The 23832-nt window shown below is 40.1% G+C and overlaps 1 protein-coding gene across 13 annotated transcripts in view; it reads right to left on the bottom strand.

Moving 5' to 3' along the window:
- The window catches only part of BPTF (bromodomain PHD finger transcription factor), a 147262-nt gene that overhangs the window by 37820 nt on the left and 85610 nt on the right, over positions 1-23832 (bottom strand). For 9 of the 13 annotated variants that reach the window (XM_047831678.1, XM_047831677.1, XM_047831676.1 and 6 more), the window contains 8 exons: positions 16958-17087; positions 16069-16207; positions 12571-12750; positions 9206-11516; positions 4846-4970; positions 3690-3818; positions 1789-1939; positions 1322-1445 (listed from right to left, as the gene is read on the bottom strand). In XM_047831678.1, the coding sequence (XP_047687634.1) occupies positions 1322-1445; positions 1789-1939; positions 3690-3818; positions 4846-4970; positions 9206-11516; positions 12571-12750; positions 16069-16207; positions 16958-17087 (3289 nt within the window). The remainder of the gene's footprint in view (positions 1-1321; positions 1446-1788; positions 1940-3689; positions 3819-4845; positions 4971-9205; positions 11517-12570; positions 12751-16068; positions 16208-16957; positions 17088-23832) is intronic. The other 4 variants (XM_047831681.1, XM_047831682.1, XM_047831679.1 and 1 more) reach the window with 1 other exon arrangement.

Below are 23832 nucleotides of genomic sequence, written 5' to 3' on the forward strand. Positions count from 1 at the left end.
CTTGATGCAGGCCAATATTTTTATGACTCTAAACCACACCTATTTTATTGAAAGTAGTAAGTCTTTCATTCAAAAATGAAGAGCAATCAAATTTTTCCAGCCTATACAAACGTCCAACCTTTCAGATGGCAAATAAAAGAGACACGGGCCATCTTATTGAAGACAGGAACACCTTGCGGCTCAGTGGTGGGATTTAGAGCACACAGCAAATGATGGGAACTGTACAACGTTTCTGGTTTACTGTAGTGTTAATTTATCCAATTATAAAACACAGGTCAGTATTTAAATAATCACTATCCAAGTTGACAAACAGGCAAGCAAGTTGAAAATTATAAGAAAACATCTTTTCTAAACTTCTTATATTACTCAGTTTAAACATTTTTTTTACAGAAAAAATATTTTAGACTATTTTACGCAGGGAAGCATAGCCTGATTACAATAGAGGGTTATTAAAGCCAATTTGTACACCTTCCATCATAGATTGCTAACATTTCCTGACCTTACCAACATGACAATGTAAGCTTCCACATGTAAAAAAAAACATAGGTGCCAATGATTTCAAACCTGATGGCAAACGCATTGTCATAATTATCTTCTTTAATGCTCAGACTGACCCAACAGAGTTGCTGGTATTATAACTTAAAGATGAGGAAACTGAGACTCAGAAAGACTCTGGCCTGGGCAGAGCTAGCTACTGCTGGAGGTGAGAGGTGTACTAAGATAATATGGCAATGCTGAACTATCTCCTGCCACTGCAAACTGCTCACCGGCGACATCACAGCCAGTCTCGACAGGAGTGCTTTTGTAAACATCCTATGCGCGTGAACAGAATGTGAGGTATTTCACACAGTTTCTCATTCCTCAGAAGAAAAGTTTAGTTTTGTATATTTAGAAATGTCATCTGATTCAATCAGTTAAAAAAAAAAAAAAAGAGACAAGGAAACTGAACACATATTAGGTAGTTATTTCCTGAGGGTGCTGAGGATATGCCTTCAAAATTGGAAACGTTGACTGCATTTGTAAATGAGTATTTTAAATACATTTTTAAAAATCACACCAAACTCTTACAGAGTTTTAGCAGAATTTGCTTTTTCATAGACTACAGAGATTTTACAGATTGGAACTTCGCATTTCAAAATTACCCTCAAACTCATGTAACACTGTGTGTCAACTATACTTTAGTAACAACAAAAAATTACGCATTGAATTTTAGATAATAGGTCAAACCACACGAATATATCAACACTGTGCTTTTGGTGTGCATGGATTTGGCTAAAAATGTCAACTCGCTGCCAGGTGGGACTAGTACCAACTCCCCCACCTGCCGGGCAGCCAAGCGCTGCTGTTTGAGGTGAGCCTCCATTTGGGCCTTGAAGTCCTCTGCCTTCTTCTGTTCACTAACCTTAGCCTGTTGCTCAACTGCTTGTGCCTTCTCTTTCTCCACTCTGCAGGAAACAAAGGAGAAATTTTATCAGAAACTACACTATGAGGCATTCGGCATCAAATATTAAGTGACATCTGGCTGACTCTCATGTTCTAAAAAGATGTGAAATTATTTCGATTTCAAAAATGAACATTAAAAGGTAATTAGAAACTGACAAGTGGATACAACACATTAAAATTAGAAATAGGACTTTAATAAGTAATATATATCTAGCACTTAAAATCCAAAGGCGAAGTAAAATTAACTAGGACATACTGAATGAATAAACTTTTAAGGTGGCAATTCTTCAGTTCTGAAGTGATAAAAGCTTCGAGTATCTGAGCACATGTTAACCATTTCCTTACCTTTCAGCAAATGCCCTGATCTCCCATAATTCCAACTCTTCCTCGGCTACCCAAGTTTCGATAATAACAGGGCCAGTTTGCTTGGGCGTTTCTGGTCTCTTTGGCCGCAATGCACTCGATCGAAGGCCTTTTCTCTGAGGTGTAGGTGTTTCTTTGGAAGAGAAATCAGAGTATTTTAAGCAATATAGCTTCTAAAATTGCAGTACTTCTGACATCTCCTCTTATATCATGAAAAACAAGAGTTGGCCAACTTTTTCTTAAAGAGCCAGATGGTAAATACTTTATATTGTGTGGGCCAGATGGTGTCTGTAACAACTATTCAACTGTGCCTTTGTTTTCATGAAATGAGCCAGAGACCATACATAAGTGAGTACATATGGCTGTGGTCCAATCAAACTTTATTAACAAAAGCAGGTGACGGGTCAAGGCTCATGGGCCAGGTCTGCTCGCTCCCGATATAAAAGGCCTAAGAGCCTGTTACATCTGCCCGTAACATTCCTCCTGGCTTCGCCCCCCCCCCTCACATGACTAATGCCTGTTCATCCCGCAGACCCCACCGTGGATACAACATTCTTCAAGAAGCCTACTGTGTTCCTCGCACCTAGTTGGGCTGAGTGTCCTTGCCATGTACATACAGCTCTGGCAATGTGTATCTCCCCATCACAGCACTGAGAAGGGGAATTTGAAAGTTGCCCGTGTAAAGAAGGGATTAGAAACTACTAACTATAGGTAAAATCTCCTAATGTAAGATTTTAAAAAGAAAAAGCAGGGAGAGGCGAGCATTGAACCTTCCCATTTGTTCAGGGACCAGAGAAGCAGCTGAAATAGCAGAAGGACAAAGTGATAAGAGCAAAGAAAAGGGACTCAAGGAGACTGCAGTGGTTTGAATTGAAGGCTCTGGGGTCAAGACTACAGACTGGTCAGAAACTTGCCTCTTCCATCTGTTTCTCTGCCTATCGACTGAGCTACTTCTGTTCCAGGACAGCACTGTTTTAATTACATTACTATTTATTTCATCATTCTACTAGGACAGGTACCCCTTATTGAAGTTCTTTTCAAAAAATCTACTCTCATTTATTCTCCAGGATAAACCTTTGAATTAATTCAATCAAATTTCAAAATTTAAATTTATACATTTTGGGACAGTTAACTTCTATTAAATAGTATGTTTATATCTAAGGACAGCATTCTCTTTTTGCCCATTTTGTCACAGATTTTTTTCCTGAATGGTTTTACTGGACTTCTAAAATAACACTGATTTTAATCTATTTATAGCTCTCGAATCTGGTCACCTGACTGAACTCTTTCTAGCGTAACAGTTTGGATGCTCGTGTCGTAGCATTATAACAACACTGTAACGTTTTCTCTGCTTCTTTGAGAATAGGGGCCACATCCAGTTCTTCCATGTCTTCGCTGTCTAATGCCCCCACGTAGGTGCTCCCTAAATGTTTCCCGAATCACTCTTTGTGCATCTTAGATCATTTCTTCCCCCTGATGTTATTTCAAAACAGCTTTAACTCTTGAGCCAACAAATGTTCAGTGACCACTCCTGCATCTGATTCTGCAGCAGGTGTCAGGACTACAACAAACCAGACGGACTCGGTGGCCGCCCTCTTGGAGCCGATGGTCTGGTGTCAATCACTGTTCCACAGCCTGATTATGAGAAGTTATTATTACAGCTCTCTGTACCCCTCCCTGTGTTCAGCGCGATGCCTGTAGGTATCACTGTGTGTCTAGTGGGATCTTGTTAACTTTATTGAGTATCAAAAGATATCTTCTTCAGAAGTTGAATGAAGAGATAAGGAAACAATTTTAATCCAATTTTAATTCATAAAAGATGTGGCCAACAGGTCAGTAACAAAGAACATTCCTTTCCTTTCTATTTCCATTCTATTCCTTACCTTTTGGTGCTTCTGGAACTCCAATGGGGCAAATGATTTTCCGGATACAATATTCAGATCGAATGCCATAAGGACCAACATCTCGCCTCTTAATTATCTCTGTCGTTGTGATTTCAGTTTCAGAGGTTTCTATGGTGATTTAATTCACATAGTATTAACAACCACCTAAAATAGTCAGAGACTAGAAAAGCACAACATCTGGTGCTTTAAGAAGGAGACACACATGGAATAAACTTTTGAAAACATTTGATGAATTAATGACTTCAGGATCATTGCTGGACTGCAACAATACTGAGTTTCTTCCTCACTGAAAATTTCTAAACTGAGCTGTTTGGGGGCAGCTTGGTTTCCGGTGGCAAACAGTCAAAATAAATAAGAGAAGAGAGAAGCAGCAAGCATAGGGTTCCGGATGTCCCAGTTTAACTGATTTGTTCTCTGTAATAAGATCTTTTAAAAATTCAGACTGATTCACATGTAAGTGCCTCACCTTATACTTTAACCCCCTTTTCCTAGCCCCCAGTATCTCACAGCACGTGCTACCAAACTTTAGCGAAGCTGTATTTTAAAAACGCAAGCCATATATATATATATATTGGGTGTTTTTTAATTTTTTTTTTTTTAACGTTTATTTATTTTTGAGACAGAGAGAGACAGAGCATGAACGGGGGAGGGTCAGAGAGACAGGGAGACACAGCATCCAAAACAGGCTCCAGGCTCTGAGCCATCAGCCCAGAGCCCGATGCGGGGCTCGAACTCCCGGACCGCGAGATCGTGACCTGGCTGAAGTCGGACGCTTAACTGACTGAGCCACCCAGGCGCCCTATATTGTTTTCTTTTTTTTTGATGGCGGTGAAGCACACATGGACGCGAGCTGGGGAGGGGCAGAGAGAGAAAGAGAGAGAGAGAGAGAGAGAGAGAGAGAGAGAGAGAGAGAGAGAGAGAATCCCAAGCAGGCTCCACAGTGTCAGCTCAGCTGGACGCAGGGCTCGAACTCATGAACTGAGCCGAAATCAAGAGTCGGACGCTTAACTGACTGAACTACCCAGGTGCCTCCCAAGCATTATATTTTAATAAGTAACAAAAATGCTTAAAATTAAGTGAACTGTCAAGTGATTTTTCTCTTTTCAACTTAGACTAGAAAAGGAAAAGCCCTTACCTGTCCGTGTGGTCCCTCCTCCTGGAGGAGCCTTGGCTGCCATGTCATCCCATCTCAGGCTTGCCCACAGTAACCGTAACATAAGGCTCACTCCAGCTAAGGACTTTACAGTCTGAAGTCTATACCTGAAAGAAAAACCCAAGAAAAACTACGTATGTATTGTGCACGCACGCGTGCGCGCACACACACGCGCGCTCTATTATTAAACTGAAGGACTATTTCTAGTTCTCATTATTAATAGTTATAATACAATTTTGTAAGCACTTTGGCTATTACATGTCCCTTAATAAAATAATTTTTTTATTCCTAGGCATACCATGCATCTAACAACTTAAAAGGGGTCTGTATGTCACTTCAAACGCCATATAAATTTGTCAAATGAGCATGTTTCATTGTAAGACCGATATGGCAAGAATTTATGAAGATCTTGTAACGTTTAGCCTAATTCCAAAATATGTGCTAGAGAAATTACAAAGGAGAACAAAATACAGAGACGTAATTGTGTTACTAAATGTGGTAAGAGTTTTGAAGGATAAAATCTTAACTAATTGATTTGTGCTGAAACAAACTGAAACTGTTTACATCTTCTCAAAACCCAAAACGAAAAGACCCCCCACAAATCCAGTAAGACCTTTCCATACGAACAGAAATTCTGTATCCAAATGGTGGTTCTGGAAAACATGAACTACTGGATGATGAATACCTGCCAATACTAGTAACACTTGAACCACATTAGTAGCTTTAGAGTTCTACAACACAATGAATAATAAAAAAGGGTAATGCTATATTAGTTATTGATCAGGAGACAAAGGAATCTGTGTGCAGGTTTTTATTAAGCACTGTGTGCAAAGTTATTGAACATTTTAGATATTCCTTTGAAAATAATATTAAAGATACATTTCAAAACGAATTTACAACGGCAATGAATATTTTGTCCCAAAATGGAACTGACCGTAAAATAGTTTTAAAAAGCCCTTGGGTCTCAATTCTCTATTAGTGGTCTTTGAGTAATTAAACACTCTGTTGACATATCCACATGCATAAATAAATAAACTGGTTGTGGTGTACAGAAAACCTATAAAACTAAAATAATTCCCTCCTCTAAGAGAGGTAGAATAAGGTGGACCTTAGACAATTTGTATTTAAGAGGCAATGCTTTCTATTCTAAACATGAAGCTGGGGAAATGAACAGTGTGGGAAGGGGACCGCTCTAGCCAAAAACTTGCTGCATGCAGCTTCTTACATTCCCATCTCCACCTGGGACACCAGTACCTCCTTTGCTGTGCTGCCGCCCTGTGAATCCTGTGACCTGGACAGAACAATGCTCGAATGGGAGGGCGAACACTAACCGCTGCAGGGGTATCCTGGGAGGGGGGAAGTACGTGTCACTTTCAGACCACACCCTACAGAAATGCCTAGGGAACTCTGGACACCAAATGGGGATGTACTTGGAAAGAGAAATGTTTCTCATTCTCTCTTCTTCCTCAGATCACTCTCTACAGTCAAACAGCAACTTCAGTGCGTCTCTATTTCACAAGGGAAACACCGCCAGGTGAGGAACACACCTGAAGCCTGTTCATTCGTGCATTCCTTGGAAGAATACTTGCGTGCCTTCCATGTGCTTTAGACTAACTGAAAGGAGCTGGAGACAGGGATGTGAATTATGATCTGCTCCTGTATCCTAAGGAGCTGTGACAGAGGAGAGCACGAGGGGCACCTGACTCGGCTCAGGGATGGGGATCAGAGCTTTGCTCGAGCCTCAAAGGACAAAGATGGGGGGGTGGCTGCACCAGGGCAAGGGACACACGTTATGTACGCTCAGGAGGAAAGTGTGCAACAGCAGACGCTTCCTCCGGGAACCACATCTGGCATGCTACGACCGGAGGGCAGGGGGGTGGCGGTGCGGCAAGAGATGAAGCTGGCATGGGAGAGGAAGGCAGAGCCAGACGTGCCGCACCAAGTGGAAGGGTAAGAGAAGAGCACTAAAGGCGATCCGTGTTAAGGCCTCGGAAGCGTCTGCAGTGTAGGATGGGTCATGGAGGGAAGTGCTTCTCACAGATGGGGGTGTACAGGCGAAGGCTGTCCCCTACCTGCCCCGCAGCTGAAGGCTTGCTCAGCTCAGTCAGAACATTCACAGGGTAGATCTGCCTTTTAGGAGGATCACTGGGGCAGAGCTGGGGAGACAACTACTGGTTCAAGGTGACAATGAAACACAGAATCAGGGCCCAGGAGAAAGGAAGTAAGGGAATGGACAGCGTGGAAGAAAAAAGAGGCCTAATGAGTTGACAAGACAAGTTTCGCTTTTCACTGCTGCTCAGCCTTACCATTAAATTAATAAAGATCAAGCATGCACCTCTGACATTCTTAGCCTCTACGCTAAGCATCAGACATAATTGATTCAAGTGTGAGTATAAAAATGCATTTCCCATGCATGATTTTTACAGCAATACACTTTTTAAAAATGCATTCTAAAGTCAAGAATAGTTTACATATTTACCCATGCCTCTGTTAGATAAAAGGGATTATGTTTCTCTCAACTTCAGCAAATTCAGACGTTAGCATGTATCTGATGGCAATATCTGTTTAAGACGTACAGGAAGGTATTTCCTTCCATTAAAAAATGAGAAATTAACTAAACAGATACCAGTGGTGCCCACAGTGCATATTAAAACATAACAATACAAGGCTCCTGAAACCCAGCCGTGCAGAAAAGGGCCCTGGGCAACACGTGATCAGAACTGGTTCAGAGAAAAGTACTTCCCAGTTGAGCCTACCTTCCACTTGAGAAAAGAAAAGAGCAGAGAGGTCGGCCTCCACAACTGCCAGGTCATTGTAATTAAAGTATTTGTACATAGTAACTTTTCCAGTGGGAAAGAAGTTACCTGCAGGACAGTCAAGGATACATTTTGGGACCGCTCTCAATGAAGAAAGCAGAAAAGTGCAGAGTAATCCTATAAATCCATGAACTGTAATGAAGAGTTCCTTGATTCCCTGCAGGATTCTGCAAATCCTTCATTGCAGGCCCTGCAGAGAAATTGTACTTTTCAGCTGTCTCTATTGAATGTGTAATGGAGTGATATTTTAATTCAAATCAAAAGATGAGTTATAAAAACCTTGGTCAAACCAAATATGACTGGTCATATTAATAAGTTAATTTCTTTATCGAGAGTACTCATTTACACTTCGTTTTGGTTTTGGTTTTCTTTGATCATACTAGCCAGCTGTAATATAAAAGAAACACACACACACACACACACACACAGGTATGATTTTAACTTAAAGAAAGTGGAACCACAGATACACAGAAATGAAGCCTAACGTGAAATGGAGTCTGCTCAGTCACTTGCTGAAATAACTTTAGGTTCCTATCAAAATCTAGCAGAAATCAAAGACTGTTCCTGACTCCTGAGCATGCCCCACACAACTCTTACGTCTTCGGTGTTTATGTTTCATCCTTTCCAGTGGTGAGGGTGAAAAGATAAAAAGACAAGGACATGAAAAAGGACACAGCAAGGACAGATATGTGAAAATGTGATATAGCAGATAAAGTAGTGGACTGGGGGTTTAGGAAAACCGGGCACTATTCCTAACTCTGTCCCTCTGTGGCCAGAGGCAAATTATTCCACATCTATAAAAGATAAGAATTTCTAAGATCCTTTCCAATATAAAACTACACGATCTTACAGCTGACAGCACTACGTACTTACGACTCATCCCCAAAGCTTAATGCCCAGAAAACCTTAATTTAAGACTATTTCTGGGTTTTAAAAACTCGTTCCTCAGGACCCTCTTGGGACCACCTCTTCGCACATAAATAACAGAGAACTCCAGAAACACATGCTTATCATGCAAATAAATTACATTAGGAAGATTTCCACATCATGATGGACCTTGTGTGATTCACAGGCATGTCTCCTGGATCTTATGTTTTTATGAATTACCTCATAGAAATAAAATACCAAACTCCAGAAAGTTGATTATCCACTTCTGTAACTCTCTCATTCCCCAGGAAAACACATGGCAGTAACTTGGAAAGTCAGACCACAAAAACAACTACGTTTTCCCTGTTTCTTCCGTCTTGTGAAAAGTAAAACTGAATTTCGTTTTAAAGAATTCCCACATATTTTTTTCAGGCTTTTAACATGTTTCCCTAAGTAAACTTTGGTACCTCCCAGCTGGCCAAATTCAAGATTCTCTGTATCTTATTTCCATTACTAACTTGGCCCATTAAATTTCCGCTTCCCTGTCTTATCTCAATTATATCTCATTTTTTACAAAAAAAAAAAGAGAGAGAGAGATGCTTACTAGATACTGCTTTTAAGACTTTCTCCCTTCCCCAAATACATTTTAAAGTACATACCTCCAAGTGATACCAAAGGTTGGTCTAGGAGAAGGATACGGCCATATATCCAAGGCAGGTTTTGCATTGTAATTAAAATAAGGGACTTCTCGGATTCCTCCTTTTCTGGCCAACTTTTTTAAGTCATCATTAGGCAACACAAATATGCTCTTCTTGCTGCTCTTGGTGATAAATTTTCTATAGGATGGCAGAGCAGTACCTGAACGAGTCTTCTTGGGTCTTGAAAACTTCATGAGTTTCACTTTGTCCCTTGTGGAATATTCTTTGCTCACGGTCATAGATGTTACCAGAGTGCCTCCTGCAGTGGTCAGTGAGTCTGTCACTGTTGTGGTGACCACAGTTTTGCTTTGCTCCTTCACAGAGATGATGTCCACGCTGCTGCCCGTGGAGGGTGTGGAAAGCTTTGTTACCGTTGTAGTGGTGGTCGTGACAGTGGATTTGGCACAGTTTTCTGTGGAAGAGACCACAGTCTGCTTATCACCTTTGGCTACTTTGATTACGGTTTTTGATTCCGTGGCCACCGTGGATGTCATAGTGGTGACTTCTGTGATGACGGTTTTCCTCTTAGACTCTCCGTTGACATTTTCGTCTTTGCTGGTAGGCAGCCCATTTTCATCAACAGAATCATTACTGAGGTTAGATTCCTCTCCAGAAGTAACAGGTGAGGGAGTAACTTTCTTAACTTCTGAGGTTTCAATTTCCATATCTTCTACCTGATTTGTTGAACTGCTTTCTGGACAAGACAGTGGAGGTGTGGTAGTATGTATACTCTCAGACTCTTTGGTTGAAGGCAGGGTCTCTAGGCCATCCTGGTAGTCACCTCCAGCATCAGAAGATCTCAGTAAACATGATTTTGTTTCCACGTTGTTTTTTTCATTAAAATCTTCCATGATGACATCACCATTCATGAACGGCTTTACAGCAGATTCTTTAATGGTCAAAGACTTAATATCATTTTCGGGAATTATTTTACTTATATTATTAAGCTTTGGTTCAACATCGCCACTTACTACTTTACTCTCAGAGATTTCTTTCAAGCATTCCCCTTTCAAATGTACTTTAGATTTATTATCTTTTCCATTTATTTGAAAGGTACTCGCTTTCTGTCCTTTCTTTTCAGACTCTCGATTTTCATTATTCTTTTTGTCAGTGCTACTTTTTAGATTGACTTGATCAATACATTTAACTGATCTCTCCTCTAATTTCTGTTCTTGACTTGTTTTTTTACCATTTGCTTCAGTTACCTTACTCTGTGGTCTCTGGTCACAGTTTCCAGTGGACTGATCTGAAACAAACTCACGTTTCAATGGTTCCAAGCCTTCAATACCTTGTTCTTGAGTTATGAACTGTTCAGAAATACTTTCACTGCTATTCTGAACAATCATATCTTCTTCACTGCTGTCTTGAATAGACATAGTATCAGAACTATTTTCCAAAGTGCTATTATATTCAGAGTCACATCCCAGTTTTCCTTCAAAGTCCATTGCTTTTGACAGAGATGGGATATCTCTATCATCGATACTTTTAGGTACTGATGGAAGTGAAGGGCTCTGGGAAGGAGAAACAATGGTGTCATTATCCTCCTGTATGAGTGGTTTTTTGTTCTTATAGATCAAAGTACCAATTTCATCTGTACTGGCTAGTTTGGAGTCATCAACGAGAAAATCACTTCCTTTGGTTTTAATCTTACTAGGTTCCTGGCCTTTACTGGTAGGTTCAGAGAGACTCTCATCTATGTCATTTCCAATAGAATTTTGTTTCTGACAGTTTGTCTCTGGACTCTGAATGGAGACGTCATCTAACGTTTGATCTTTTGGATAAAGTTTGTTTGTTGTATGATCAGGATCACTGATTCCAAGAACTGAGGAATCGCTCTGTGAACATCCCCGAATCAAATCTTCAGATTTATCATTACTTGCATTAGGGCTTTGTTCTTGTTTAATAAGCAAGTCACTTTGACACCCTTCTTTTGCTTTAGTGATTACTGGAGACTCAGAAAGACTTTTCAGAGAACTTGTAGAGGTCTTTCCGATACCCTTAATTCCACCCTCCAACTTCATCTTTTCAAGGCGCTGTTTTTCTTCCAGTGTAAACTGTTTAATTCTCCTTTCAAGAAGTCCATCTAGTTTGGATGATTTAATTTTCTTTTTATAACTAGTCCTTAGATGAAAACCCTCACTGACATTGACCACATCTACTTGAGAACTTTCCTGACAATTTATATGTGGCTCTGTTTTCACATCATCATCTATTTCCATTGGTTCTTCCTTAAAGGATTTATCATTGTCAGAATCTAAAACTTCTTTTACATCTGTGAAATAAAGACATTTATGTAAGTGAAATTTTTTACTCTCAAATGTGGAACTCATAATATTTTTATTTTAAAAACTACCAGTGGTTCTTATTTTCACTCAAGGGCTTAAACATAAATATATATTTGAAAGCTCCTGACATAGGATTAAGATAGGTCAATGGACAGGGCTAAACTTTATAAAATGTTAAAAAACACACACATATTGTAAATATTTAAATATCCTGATTCTTAGCATCTGAAAATAGAATGTTACAATGAAAAACTACTTAGCCTGTGACAGCTACTCGATACACCAGTACCTTCATGTCAGATTCTGTATAAAATATTTTGTAGTCATAAAATATCTTAAGGCTAGTATCTTACCTAGTTTTTAAAACATAGCTTTTCACAAAAGGCAATGTAAGTTCCTCAGAAGGTTGGACACCGAGTTAGCTTAATGACCCAGTAGTTCCACTACTGGGTATTTGCCCAACATGAATGTTCATATCAATATTCGTAACAGCCAGGAAGCAGAAACAACCCAAATGGCCATCAACCGATGAGTGGATAAGCAAGATGTGGCACCATCCACAAAATGGAATACTACGCAGAAATAAAAAGGAATGACAAAATCCTGACACCTGCTACGACATGGATGACCCTTGAAAACATGACGCCAGGTCAAAGAAGCCAGTCACAATGGACCACATATTACATGATTCCATTTATTCGTCATGTCCAAAACAGGCAAATCCAGAGACAGAAAGTACATTAAGGCTGGTGAGGGGAGTTAGGGAGGACTGGAGACTGACTGCTAATGAGTATGAGGTTTCTTTTTGGGGTGACGAAAATGCTCTAAAATTCACTGTGATGATGGTTGAACAACTCAGTGAAATACTAAAAACCACTAGATTGTACCCTTTAAATGGGTAGATTATCTAGAATATGAATTATGTTTCAATAAAGCTGTGATCATCAGAGAAAGACAAGGCAGTACCTCTCCCGCTGTGCGAACTAGATCCTGTGCAACCTTAGCATCCCCAGGCTGCCCTCCACCCCGGACTCTCCTTACCTTGGTCCTTCTTCTCAGCAATCCTGGAAACATCCATTTCACCTTGGTCTGCTCCTTTTGTAGCATCTGAATCTTTTACCTCATCTTTCTCAGAATCAGGCTCTGTTTTTATTTTTTTTGGACTTCGTGGACTTTTTCTTCTATCCGATTCATCCATATTTTCATCCACATTATTTTTGGCTGAAAAAGAATGAAGTATATAATAATGACAGGTATTCTGAATATTAGCAATTTACTGTAATAAATCTAGTTGAGTGGAAATTATCAAGTATTTTCAGCAATTTATACTGCTTTTTTAAATTAAACACACACACACACACACACACACACACACACACACACACACACACTGAAGACAGTATATACTTCCCTAATATGCTTGGCTGACCTAAAGCATTAAAAGAAGACTGCATTTTAGATGTGCTTCAGAAAGAAGCTTTCACATAGGACGACTATTTCAACCTGTTCGATGACTTTACAGATTCTATATCAGTGTTTCTAACATATTTTGTGTTAAAGAATCATATTAGAAGGATAAATACTTAAGTATCTTTCACCGAGACTCCATGGACAAACTTCAAAGATATCCAAGATCCAATGAAATCACAAAAGTTTGTTTACATACTTCCCCTGGCCCCCACCTCCCCCAGGTAAGGAATCACAGCATTTATCACAGAATAAAAGAGACTTAAGGGAAATGACTAAATGCAATGTTTGGCCTTGTTTGGACCTGGTTTACTGCCAGGAGTAAAATGGCCTCTCTGACACAACTGGGGTACCTGGGGTAGGAACTGAGAATCTCAAGATGAATATGTTAAATAGTGTCAGTTTGCTGACTGGATAATAGCATGATGGTTATGAATGTCCACTCTAACTAGAGAGATATATTGTACTGGAAAAGAACATGATTTCTGGAATTTGCTTTAAGTTCAAGGGAAACAACTCTAGGAAAAAAGTAGGGAGTGACAAGTGAAAGAAGAGTGACAGAACTTGATAACTGTTAAAGTTGAATGATGATTACATGGAAGTTCATTATTCTCTTTTACTTTTGTGTAGCTTCAACTTTCCAGAAGGAAAAAAAAAAAAAAAATCAAGGCTACGATATAGAACTATTGTCTAGATGAATTTTCTTAGGCCTTAGAGGCATTTCTACCTTTTCTTTTCACTTGAACCCGAATATCCCAAGGACTTAGCAAGGTGAACCTATTTTTTATTTAAATAAAAATGACTCCTTCCAAAAAGATCTGCCTGAAAGGGGAAAGAGTGCAAAAAACAAAGCCAGTATCTGTCAAGACAGCAGGATATGGGTGAGAGAAGAAAAGAATCATAGAAAACGGTGACAGGATGTGTCTAGACCCCACAGGTAACGAAACGACAAAAAACTAAACTGATACTCTCTTTCTTCAATGCTTCTGTAGTTATTTCAGAATAACTGGGCAATATTTTTTCAATGATTTCAAGTTGCTCACAAAGAGCTTTATATGTCAGTAGTACCCCATTTATAAGCTTTAAGATCCTGGACACTTAAATGGACGATTTATAAAACGTTTGGGATTTCCTCTCCATGAAAGGTCTCCTTGACAGACTATTAACAAAGGGAGCCCAGGTGGCTCAGTCGGGTAAGTGTCTGACTCTTGGTATTGACTCAGGTCGTGATCTCCCGGTTGTGGGATGGAGCCCCATGCTGACAGCATGGAGCCTGCCTGGGAGTCTCTCTCTGCCCCTCCCCCACTTGCACGCACGTGCTCTCTCAAAAATAAATAAATATAAAAATAAATTTAAAAAAACGATTAATTCATATCCGTTATTAACCCTCGCACATTAATACCTGTATTGACACTTATAAATTAATGTGCAAATCAAAGGTATACAGTCCTGAGTTAGAATGGAGGTTAGAGATAAGGGACACAGCAGTCAAGCAAGTCAAATACTCTATAGTCTTCTGATGCTGTCAAGTGTTCCCTGAACTGTGTTTCTCTCTGTTCTTTCTAACACATCTGTGCCTCTATCATATGATCAGACTAGATTAGCCATTATGATAGGGACTAATAGTTCTGAGATTATAAATTGGTGGTTACTAATGCCTTCGCCGTAATTCCTATTCTGTAGTTAAGCTAAACCAACAATGTGCTACCACCTGAGAGGAAAGGCTCCGAAGATGCTAGAAGACCAACCTGGTACCTGAACGGATAAAGGCCCGCCATTTGCACAATAGAAACCATATGCTAAGGAAACTGGATTCAAGATAAATCTGCAAAAGCCTAAATATTTTGCTTATTGATAATCTGGATTTCACTACACAGACAAACCAGGTCAGACATAAGTAAACACAGAGCTCTCTATAATTCTAAGTGCTACATGGGCGGCTGGAGCAACAAAATGGCAATAAAAAAATTGTAACCATCTTTCAGAATTTATCAAAATGTACATTTGGCTTGGATATGATCAGATCATAATAGAATTTAATATTTGCCAAGTACCTACTATCACCTAGGCTTTTTAGGAAAGAACACATTGCACCAAAGACTAGCAAATTATACTGCACAGCAAGCAGAACTACTTTTGAAAATTGCTCAGATTACAAAGGAGATCTTGCAATGTAGTGTGCAAAAAGGACAATGGAAGCCAGGAGACACGGATTCCAGTCAGGATTTTATCCCTGTGTGAACTGTACGTCACTTAGTATGAAATAATCTGCTCGTGTGCTGTGAGTTTCAAAACATATGGTCTCTTGGGGCGCCTGGATGGCTCCTTCGGTTCAGCGTCTGACTTCAGGTCATGATCTCATGGTTTATGAGTTTGAGCCCTGCATTGGGCTCTCTGCTGTCAGTGCGGAGCCTGCTTTGGATCCTCTGTCCCCCCGTCTCTCTCTGCCCTTCCTCCACTCGTGATCTCTCTCTCAAAAATACATAAAACATTAAAAAAATTATATATCTATATATATCTATAAACATAGATATACATAGTCTATAGATATAGATACATATAGTCTCTTAGTAGGGTAGTTCCCCTCTAGAGTTCTGTGATTCTAAATACTAATAAAATTGTTAGCGAGTAGCACAAATTGAGTTAATACCTCGTTTATGTGGAAGTGTTACTGAATTCTCCACCACTTGCTATTTGGTTTTGTTATGTGCCACAATGCTGAGGTTACCAGATATGTAGCTCCTTAGGAAGTCAAGTAATACTGAATTTAAGATTTCAGAAAAACAACTAGGTGGCTGAGACCTTTTTTCTTTTTTTTATTAACAAGTCCTATTCTAGCCTCTTTCTTTAACTGAAACCCTAAGTATCACGATCCTGAGAATAAAGGTTTAAATATTTTATAAAGGTTTAAAATATTTTAGAATTTATACCAACTACATTGGTAGTTCTGCCATGTTCTGTTAAAAGTTTCAGAGAAAACTTTCATCTAAAATACGGTCAGTAAACCTCATTTTGTAAGAAACAGTACAAATCAGAAACATTAATACAGGAAAAATAACTTCAATTACTTACTTCCTTCTAATGACTTTCTGTAATTCACATTAGTATTGCCTGGCAATTTAGGAACAAACCTATACACATGAGTTTTACTAATCCAGCTCCAACCACCATATCCCGTAACTCTGTATTCCTCTCCTTTTTGTTTCCAAACCTGGTGTGAATGAAAACACTCTGATTAAACAAGAATGAGGATGCTTATAAAACATATGTGGTTTTATACATTTTTACCAAACAAGATCCACAGTCAGGCAGATAAGTTTACCAATCAATTTTATTTTCAACAGGAATCACACATTCATGAAAAAACTGAAGACAGCTGAACCCTGAACAACATGGGGGTTTGCTGACCCCCCACGCAGTCAAAAATCCACGTATAACTTGCAACTCCCTCAAAACTAACTACCAACAACCTACCGTTGACCTAAGCCTTACCAATAACACAGTCAGTTAACACATATTTTGTATGTTACGTGTACTATATACTACATTCTTTACAACAGAGTAAGCTAGAGAGAAGAAAATGTTATTAAGAAAATCACAAGGAACAAAAAATACACTTACAGGTACTATACTGTATTTATCGAGACAACCTGTTTGTAAGTGAACCCATGCAATTCAAACCTGCATTGTGCCAGGGCTGACGAGACCCCTTTCTAATATGAAAAATGTAACACAAGTTTTACAGTTTTAGAACAATTTCAACCAATTAGTCTAATAGCCCACCTACATTCTACCGAGACAAACCTCTGCTTATAGAAATCGCCAGAAAGACTTACTTCGTTCCAACTGCATTAAATAAAAGACTGTGCCAAAAGCAAAACAAAATTTAAGTACCTAAAGTTGCAGAATACAAGCCTCAGAAATGGCTAACACGATTTTAAAAGACTATAATAAAAATTACCTGATGTTTAACTGGAAATGTATATTTTACCCACGTGGCTTGTTGCATCGTTTCTTCCTCTTCTTGTTTTTTCTCTTTTTTCTTGACTTTCTCCTTCTCTTCTCTTTCAATTGATGTCATTCTGTGTAACCTAAGAAGATATGAATAGAAAGAACTGCATTTAACTTTGAAACATACATTAAAAAGATAAAAATATAGTACTGCAAGTCAGGAAGTTAGAATCAAAGAATGGTTAGCTATAATCCCACAACCCAGATAACCCCAGTTCACAAAAATCAGCAACAATTCCGTAACCGGAAAAATGAAACAGCAGAAAAAGGCAAAACCATGCCATCCTTCCCATATGCCCTCCGATAAGAAATACACTCACTTATGGCTTATTCCTGCAACTACTAATACATATATACACACCAATATATTTACACAAAAGAGATATATTACAATCACAACTACACAGTTTTTAATCAATGAATAATTGCAGTAGAAGATCTTTCCATATACCAGAAGATATGGATATTCTTAAAGTATTACATAATATACACCACTGCGTGGACATACTATAATTAAACCAGTTCCCTATTAAAGAATACATTATTTCCTTCCCTCAAAAAAGACCAAAAAATCCAAAAACCTACCAACTAGTATTTCTAATTCTACCTAGCACTGGGGGGTTTAAAGCCTTTACACTAATGTAGAATTCAGGCTTTCTACATCCACAGAGAAAAGGGCTGACAAGGTTCCTGCTTTTGGGTAAGAGGAAGGAAGGACCACATTGATGAGGCCACCAGCCACTGAATAGCGCATAGGCCACACTCTTTTTCCAGGGTGGGAAACGGATATCATTGCACCCAGTAATAAGGAGACAGGCAGGCCTGGGGTGAGGCTCTACATTAAGATGATTAGACTGGAGGGATGCCTGGGTGGCTCAGTCGGTTGAACGTCTGACTCATAGTTTTGGCTCAGGTCATGATCTTGTGGTTTCATGGGTTCGAGCCCTGCACTGGGGTCTGTGCTCGTAGCATGGAGCCTGCTTGGGGATGCTCTATCTGCCCCTCCCCCACTCACGTGGTGTGTCTCTCTCTCTCTCTCTCCCTCAAAATAAATAAAACTAGACTGCATTTTTGTGAATGGGAATATTCCCCATAAACAAGGACACTGACCAAAACCTATGAAGAGAGGACCCTGTCTCTGAGACCTCTAGTGGTAGAAAACCTGCTTTATTACACCCTACCCAGATGTAGCCAATCTTGCATGCATAACTTTGTGGAAAAAAATAGAGATCTTTTGTCAACCTGGGGGACAAGGTGCTAATAAGATACGAGAGGGGAATTTAATCCTTTTGATCTCCATCCCCCCACCAAAACTCCCTACTGAGCTCCACTTTCAAGAAAGCTTTGTGCCCCTGTGAACCTAGGACCCTAGAATCTAGGCTACTGCATACCGAGAGCTCATGCCTATCAGCCGCACAACCCTAGAACAGCATTCTTCATTCTCTCCCAGTTGACGGAAGGAGAGGAAAGCGAGGAGGTTCTCCCCGGAGACTAACTTACTCAAATACCACCCGTGTGCCACTACTCGTGGAACCAGGGAGCGGGGCAAGCTCTGTAGGCGCAGCATGGTGGATAACCTGGCAGCCTCAGCCTGCCAGAGGAAGGAGTGACTGACCCAGGCTCAGGTAGCGTTTCTCAACAGAGGTTTTGTGGGCTAAGTGTTCAAATCTCTGCAAGTTGAGGTCTGACATGGCAACTGAACTATCTTCGCTGACAGTGGCCAGGAACAGAGTACTGTGGGGGGAGAATACGGGAGCAGTGACACTCTGAGAGCTCACAGCTGGGCTGGGTGCTCAGCCTGTGCTTTTGTGTTCACATGGGAAACAGGTCCATTTTCATCACCAAATATAAAGGCTCCATTTTGCTGAGGACGCCAGGCCACTGAGGTAGTATTACAGCTAATCTGTGATGTTAGCTACTCCTGAGTAAATTCTATTGCTCTCACTGCCACCAAGCCAATCTTTAGGTTTCGGCAGCAAAAACGGTGAGCTCTGAAGGAATTCAAGTCCATTTGGTTGGGCAGAAACCTGGGCTACCGCTGGCAGCCCGGAGGCCCCAGAAAGGAAGAAGCCCCATCGGGCTGGCAGCGCGTAGCCTCTAGCTGCCAGTCCATACGGGGAGGCACACGGGGTGGCAGGCGTCTCTTCTGTACCTCCATGGTTCGACTGAGAGCCTGACCGAGAGTACGGACCAAGCTTCCCTCCCACTCCTAATCTCCACGTGGTGCCCTGGGTCGTGTCGTGCCTGCTTTGCTACTACAAACAAAGCCATAATGAACAATGTTTTACGTCTTTCCTGGTAAACTTGGAGAGTGCTCACGGTGTTCCCCAGCGGTGGGGTAGCTAACTCCAAAGGTCCTTGAACTTAAAATGCTGACAAGTAAAGCTACACTGTTCTTCAGAATTGCACATTTCACGCTGCCATCAATGACAAAGCCACCGTGTTTTCCCATACCTTCACTCAAGTTAGTAACAAACTTCTAGATGATCAGCCCAAGTGAGAGATGAGAAACGATATCCCACTCTTTTGATTTACATTTCTTTAATTGCAAGAGAGTAAACATTTTGTTAATGTCTACTGGCCTTTCGTATTTATTTTTCTGCAAAATGCCTGTTCAAATCCTTTGTCTTGTCTGTACTGGACTATTAGTCCTTCTCACTTATAAAAGATCTTTGTCACTTAAGGTAACTTTCCATTTGTGGTGCAAATATTTTTCCTCAGTTTGTCATCTTTTGAGTTTGATTATAATATTATCTTTCCACTCAGAATTTTAAATACATATATCCACTTTTTTTCCTCTATGGCATCTGGGTTTTATATCTGTTTAAAAAGAAAGTATCACAACAAAAACATAAATTAATCCACGGTTTCTTATTGAAACTTTTTGGTTATTGTTTTTTAAAAAAATCTCCGTTTATCTGAATGTTTTTGCCAAGGCAGGGAGCTAGGCTGAAATTTTCTAGGTCCTGCTTCCTTCTCTGACATGCAGTGCTATCATTGCTAGATGCTCACATGTGCTTAGGCCTATTTCTAGATTCTTTGTTCTACTCTACTACCCTAAAATCTTATTTTTATTGTAGCTTCGAAAATGTTCGAATATTGGGGCACCTGAGTGGCTCAATCGGTTAAGCGTCCGACTCTTGATTTTGGCTCAGGTCCTGAGATCAAGCTCTGAGTTGAGCTTCACACAGCGCATGGAGCCTGCTCGGAATTCTTTCTCTCTCCCTCCCCCTGCCTCTCTGCCCCTCCCCAACATGCGCTCCCCTTCTCTCTCTCAAAATAATGAACACTGAAAACAAGTGTTCCAATATCTATTCCTTTCTTCCTCATACCTACTTCCCTTTTCTTGCAATTAATTTTCCTAGATGATAGATTAGTATCATTTTGATCAAGCCTGTGTGCCCCTCAAGGAGGGAAAATCTTATTCAAAATGCAAATGAATATTAATTTTAGAAGATTAATATAATTAACATAATACACGGTTTCAGAAAATGTAATATACACATCTAAACATAGGATATATCTTTATCTTTCATTTACTGAGTATCCTTTCTATCTTTTTTTTTTTTTAATGTTTTTTATTTATTTTTGAGACAGAGAGAGACAGAGCATGAGCAGGGGAGGGGAAGAGAGAGAGGGAGACACAGAATCCGAAGCAGGCTCCAGGCTCCGAGCGGTCAGCACAGAGCCCGATGCGGGGCTCGAACTCACGGACTGTGAGATCATGACCTGAGCTGAAGTCAGACGCTTAACCGACTGAGCCACCCAGGCGCCCCTCCTTCCTATCTTTAATAAAGTTTTAATGATTCCTTTACGTGATCCTAAATATTTCTTGTTAAATTCATTCCAGTTGTTTGAGTTTGTTTTTTTTGTTTTAATTTTCTTTTATGTTTATTTATTTTTTTGAGACAGAGAGAGACACAAGCATGAGCAGGGGAGGGACAGAGAGAGAGGGAGACACAGAATCCGAAGCAGGCTCCAGGCTCTGGGCTGTCAGCAGAGCCCGACACGGGGCTTGAACCCACAAGCCGCGAGATCATGACCTGAGCCGAAGTCAGATGCTTAACTGCCTGAGCCACCCAGGCACCCTGAGAGTTTTGTTGTTATGGGGATCTTTTCATTACAATTAAAAAATATATATAAAATGTAACCAGATTAAGAAAGAGAACTTTATCAATAAACCAAATACATCTGAAGCTAGTGTGTCCCACTCCCAGGCAGTCATTATCTTGACTTTAGGGTTATTATCCCCTTTTCTTTATAGTTTTACCACCCATGTGTATACCCCAAACAGTAGCAAGTTTGGCTTTTGAAAACTCAGTAGCAAGAATAAAACTAGCTGCATGAGCATAAGAGCAATGCTGTTACTATTAAAAGAAGGTTCCCAGGAAAAAATAAACCTGTCTCTGTGTCACAGCTTCCAAGAGCCTCTTCTGGTGAAATCCGAGGGTGAGGGCATGAGCAAGGTCTGGAAGACACTGGGCTCACCACACTCTGGGTCATTTGGTAGGGCTGTAAGCAGGTACGGATCCAAAGTGGACTGCTATGGACTTCCTGCTTCTGTGCCATTTGATTATTCTGTGGTATAACTTGGGAAAATTCTCAGCTCTCCCCATTGACTTAGGATATGGTCCTCTTTGGTAGGTTATCATTTGTCTACCTGGATTACTGCTTCCATGGCTTTATTGGTGCTTTATTCTCTATTGTTCCTCTCTTCTCCATGGGTTTATGCTTTAAAAAAAAAAAAACCCTTTGCCATAGTTTTCATGGAGGTAAGCAGGGAGCAAAATTAAATGTGTTCATACAATGTTATTTTCACTCAGAACTCCTACAGTATTTTCTACATAGTTACTGTCACATAAAATGCATTGTTCAATATGGCAGCCATCTTTTTTAGTTTTCAGATTGTTTCTGATAGTTTTTCAATTTTCTTGGGGTTTCTAAGTGTCTACTTAGGTCAACTGCATATAATTATGCCTTCATCTGCCAACATGTACATACATACACATATACACACACATGTATATGTATATGTATATGTATATGTATATGTATATGTATGTTTTCTCTTGACAAACTCCATCAGTTAATACTTTTAAGAAAACTTGGGAATTCAAGCTGGTGCAGCCACTCCGGAAAACAGTATGGAGGTTCCTCAAAAAACTAAAAATAGAACTACCCTATGACCCAGCAATTGCACTACTAGGCATTGATCCACAGGATACAGGTGTGCTGTTTCGAAGGGGCACAGGCACCCCCATGTTTATAGCAGCACTATCAACAATAGCCAAAGTATGGAAAGAGCCCAAATGTCCATCGATGGATGAATGGATAAAGAAGATGTGGTATATATATACAATGGAGTATTACTCAGCAGTCAAAAAGAATGGAATATTGCCATTTGCAACTACGTGGATGGAACTGGAGGGTATTACGCTAAGTGAAATTAGTCAGTCAAAGACAAAAATCATACGACTTCACTCATATGAGGACTTTAAGAGACAAAACAGATGAACATAAGGGAAGGGAAACAAAAATAATATAAAAACAGGGAAGGGGACAAAACAGAAGAGACTCATAAATATGGAGAACAAACTGAGGGTTGCTGGAGGGGTAGTGGGGGGGGGGGAGTAGTGGGAGGGGGGATGGGCTAAATGGGCAATGGACACTAAGGAATCTACTCCTGAAATCACTGTTACACTATCTGCTAATTTGGATGTAAAATTTTAAAAATAATAAATAAAATTTAAAAAAATACTTCAAGAAAAGTTAAAAAGAGGGGCACTTGGGTGCTCAGTCTGTTAAGCATCTGACTCTTGATTTTGGCTCAGGTCATGATCTCACAGCTCGTGGGATTGAGCCCCACATAGAGCTCCACACCAATAGCACCAAGCCTGCTTGGGATTCTCTCTCTCCCTCTTTCTCTGGACCCTCTTCTCCAATCCTTTTACCCAAAACTAGAAGCCCAGTGAGCCCTTCTTCTACAGATGCAGGAGGCCTGAATACTATGTTAGTGGACCCTCTGAGGGTTTAAAAGCCCTAGTGCCAGTGAGAGAGAATCAGAAATACTGACTGGCATATCCTCTCTTCTATTCTAGATGTTGGTTACTTGTGTTTTCCCCTTTGTTTTTTCTTTCCCGATAATCTCATCAGATGGGCTCTAAGGTATGTTTATTTTCTATTTCATCAAATATTTAATAGTAGTTCTTAATATTTGCTTTCTTTGAGGTGACTTGAGATGTATGCCTAGCTAACTAATTTGGAGTTTTTCCTTTCTAACGTACACATTGAAGGCTATCAATTTCCCCTAGGTACTCTTTGGTTGCAGCCTACAAACTTCAATGTATGTAGTATTCTCATAAACTCTCAATTCAAAATGTTTACTAGTTTCCATTACGATTCTTCTTTGACCATTTGTTATTTATTTAAAAGTGTATTTCTTAAAAAAAAAAAAAAAAAGAGGTTAGAGTGGGAGAGAGCCAAAGCATAAGAGACTCTTAAAAACTGAGAATAGGGGCGCCTGGGTGGCGCAGTCGGTTAAGCGTCCGACTTCAGCCAGGTCACGATCTCGCGGTCCGTGAGTTCGAGCCCCGCGTCAGGCTCTGGGCTGATGGCTCGGAGCCTGGAGCCTGTTTCCGATTCTGTGTCTCCCTTTCTCTCTGCCCCTCCCCCGTTCATGCTCTGTCTCTTTCTGTCCCAAAAATAAATAAAAAAACGTTGAAGAAAAAAAAATTTAAAAAAAAAAAAAACTGAGAACAAACTGAGGGTTGATGGGGGGTGGGAGGGAGGGGAGGGTGGGGGATGGGTATTGAGGAGGGCACCTTT

This window comes from Prionailurus viverrinus, chromosome E1 (assembly GCF_022837055.1).
Source record: "Prionailurus viverrinus isolate Anna chromosome E1, UM_Priviv_1.0, whole genome shotgun sequence".
NCBI classification, from domain to species: domain Eukaryota; kingdom Metazoa; phylum Chordata; class Mammalia; order Carnivora; family Felidae; genus Prionailurus; species Prionailurus viverrinus.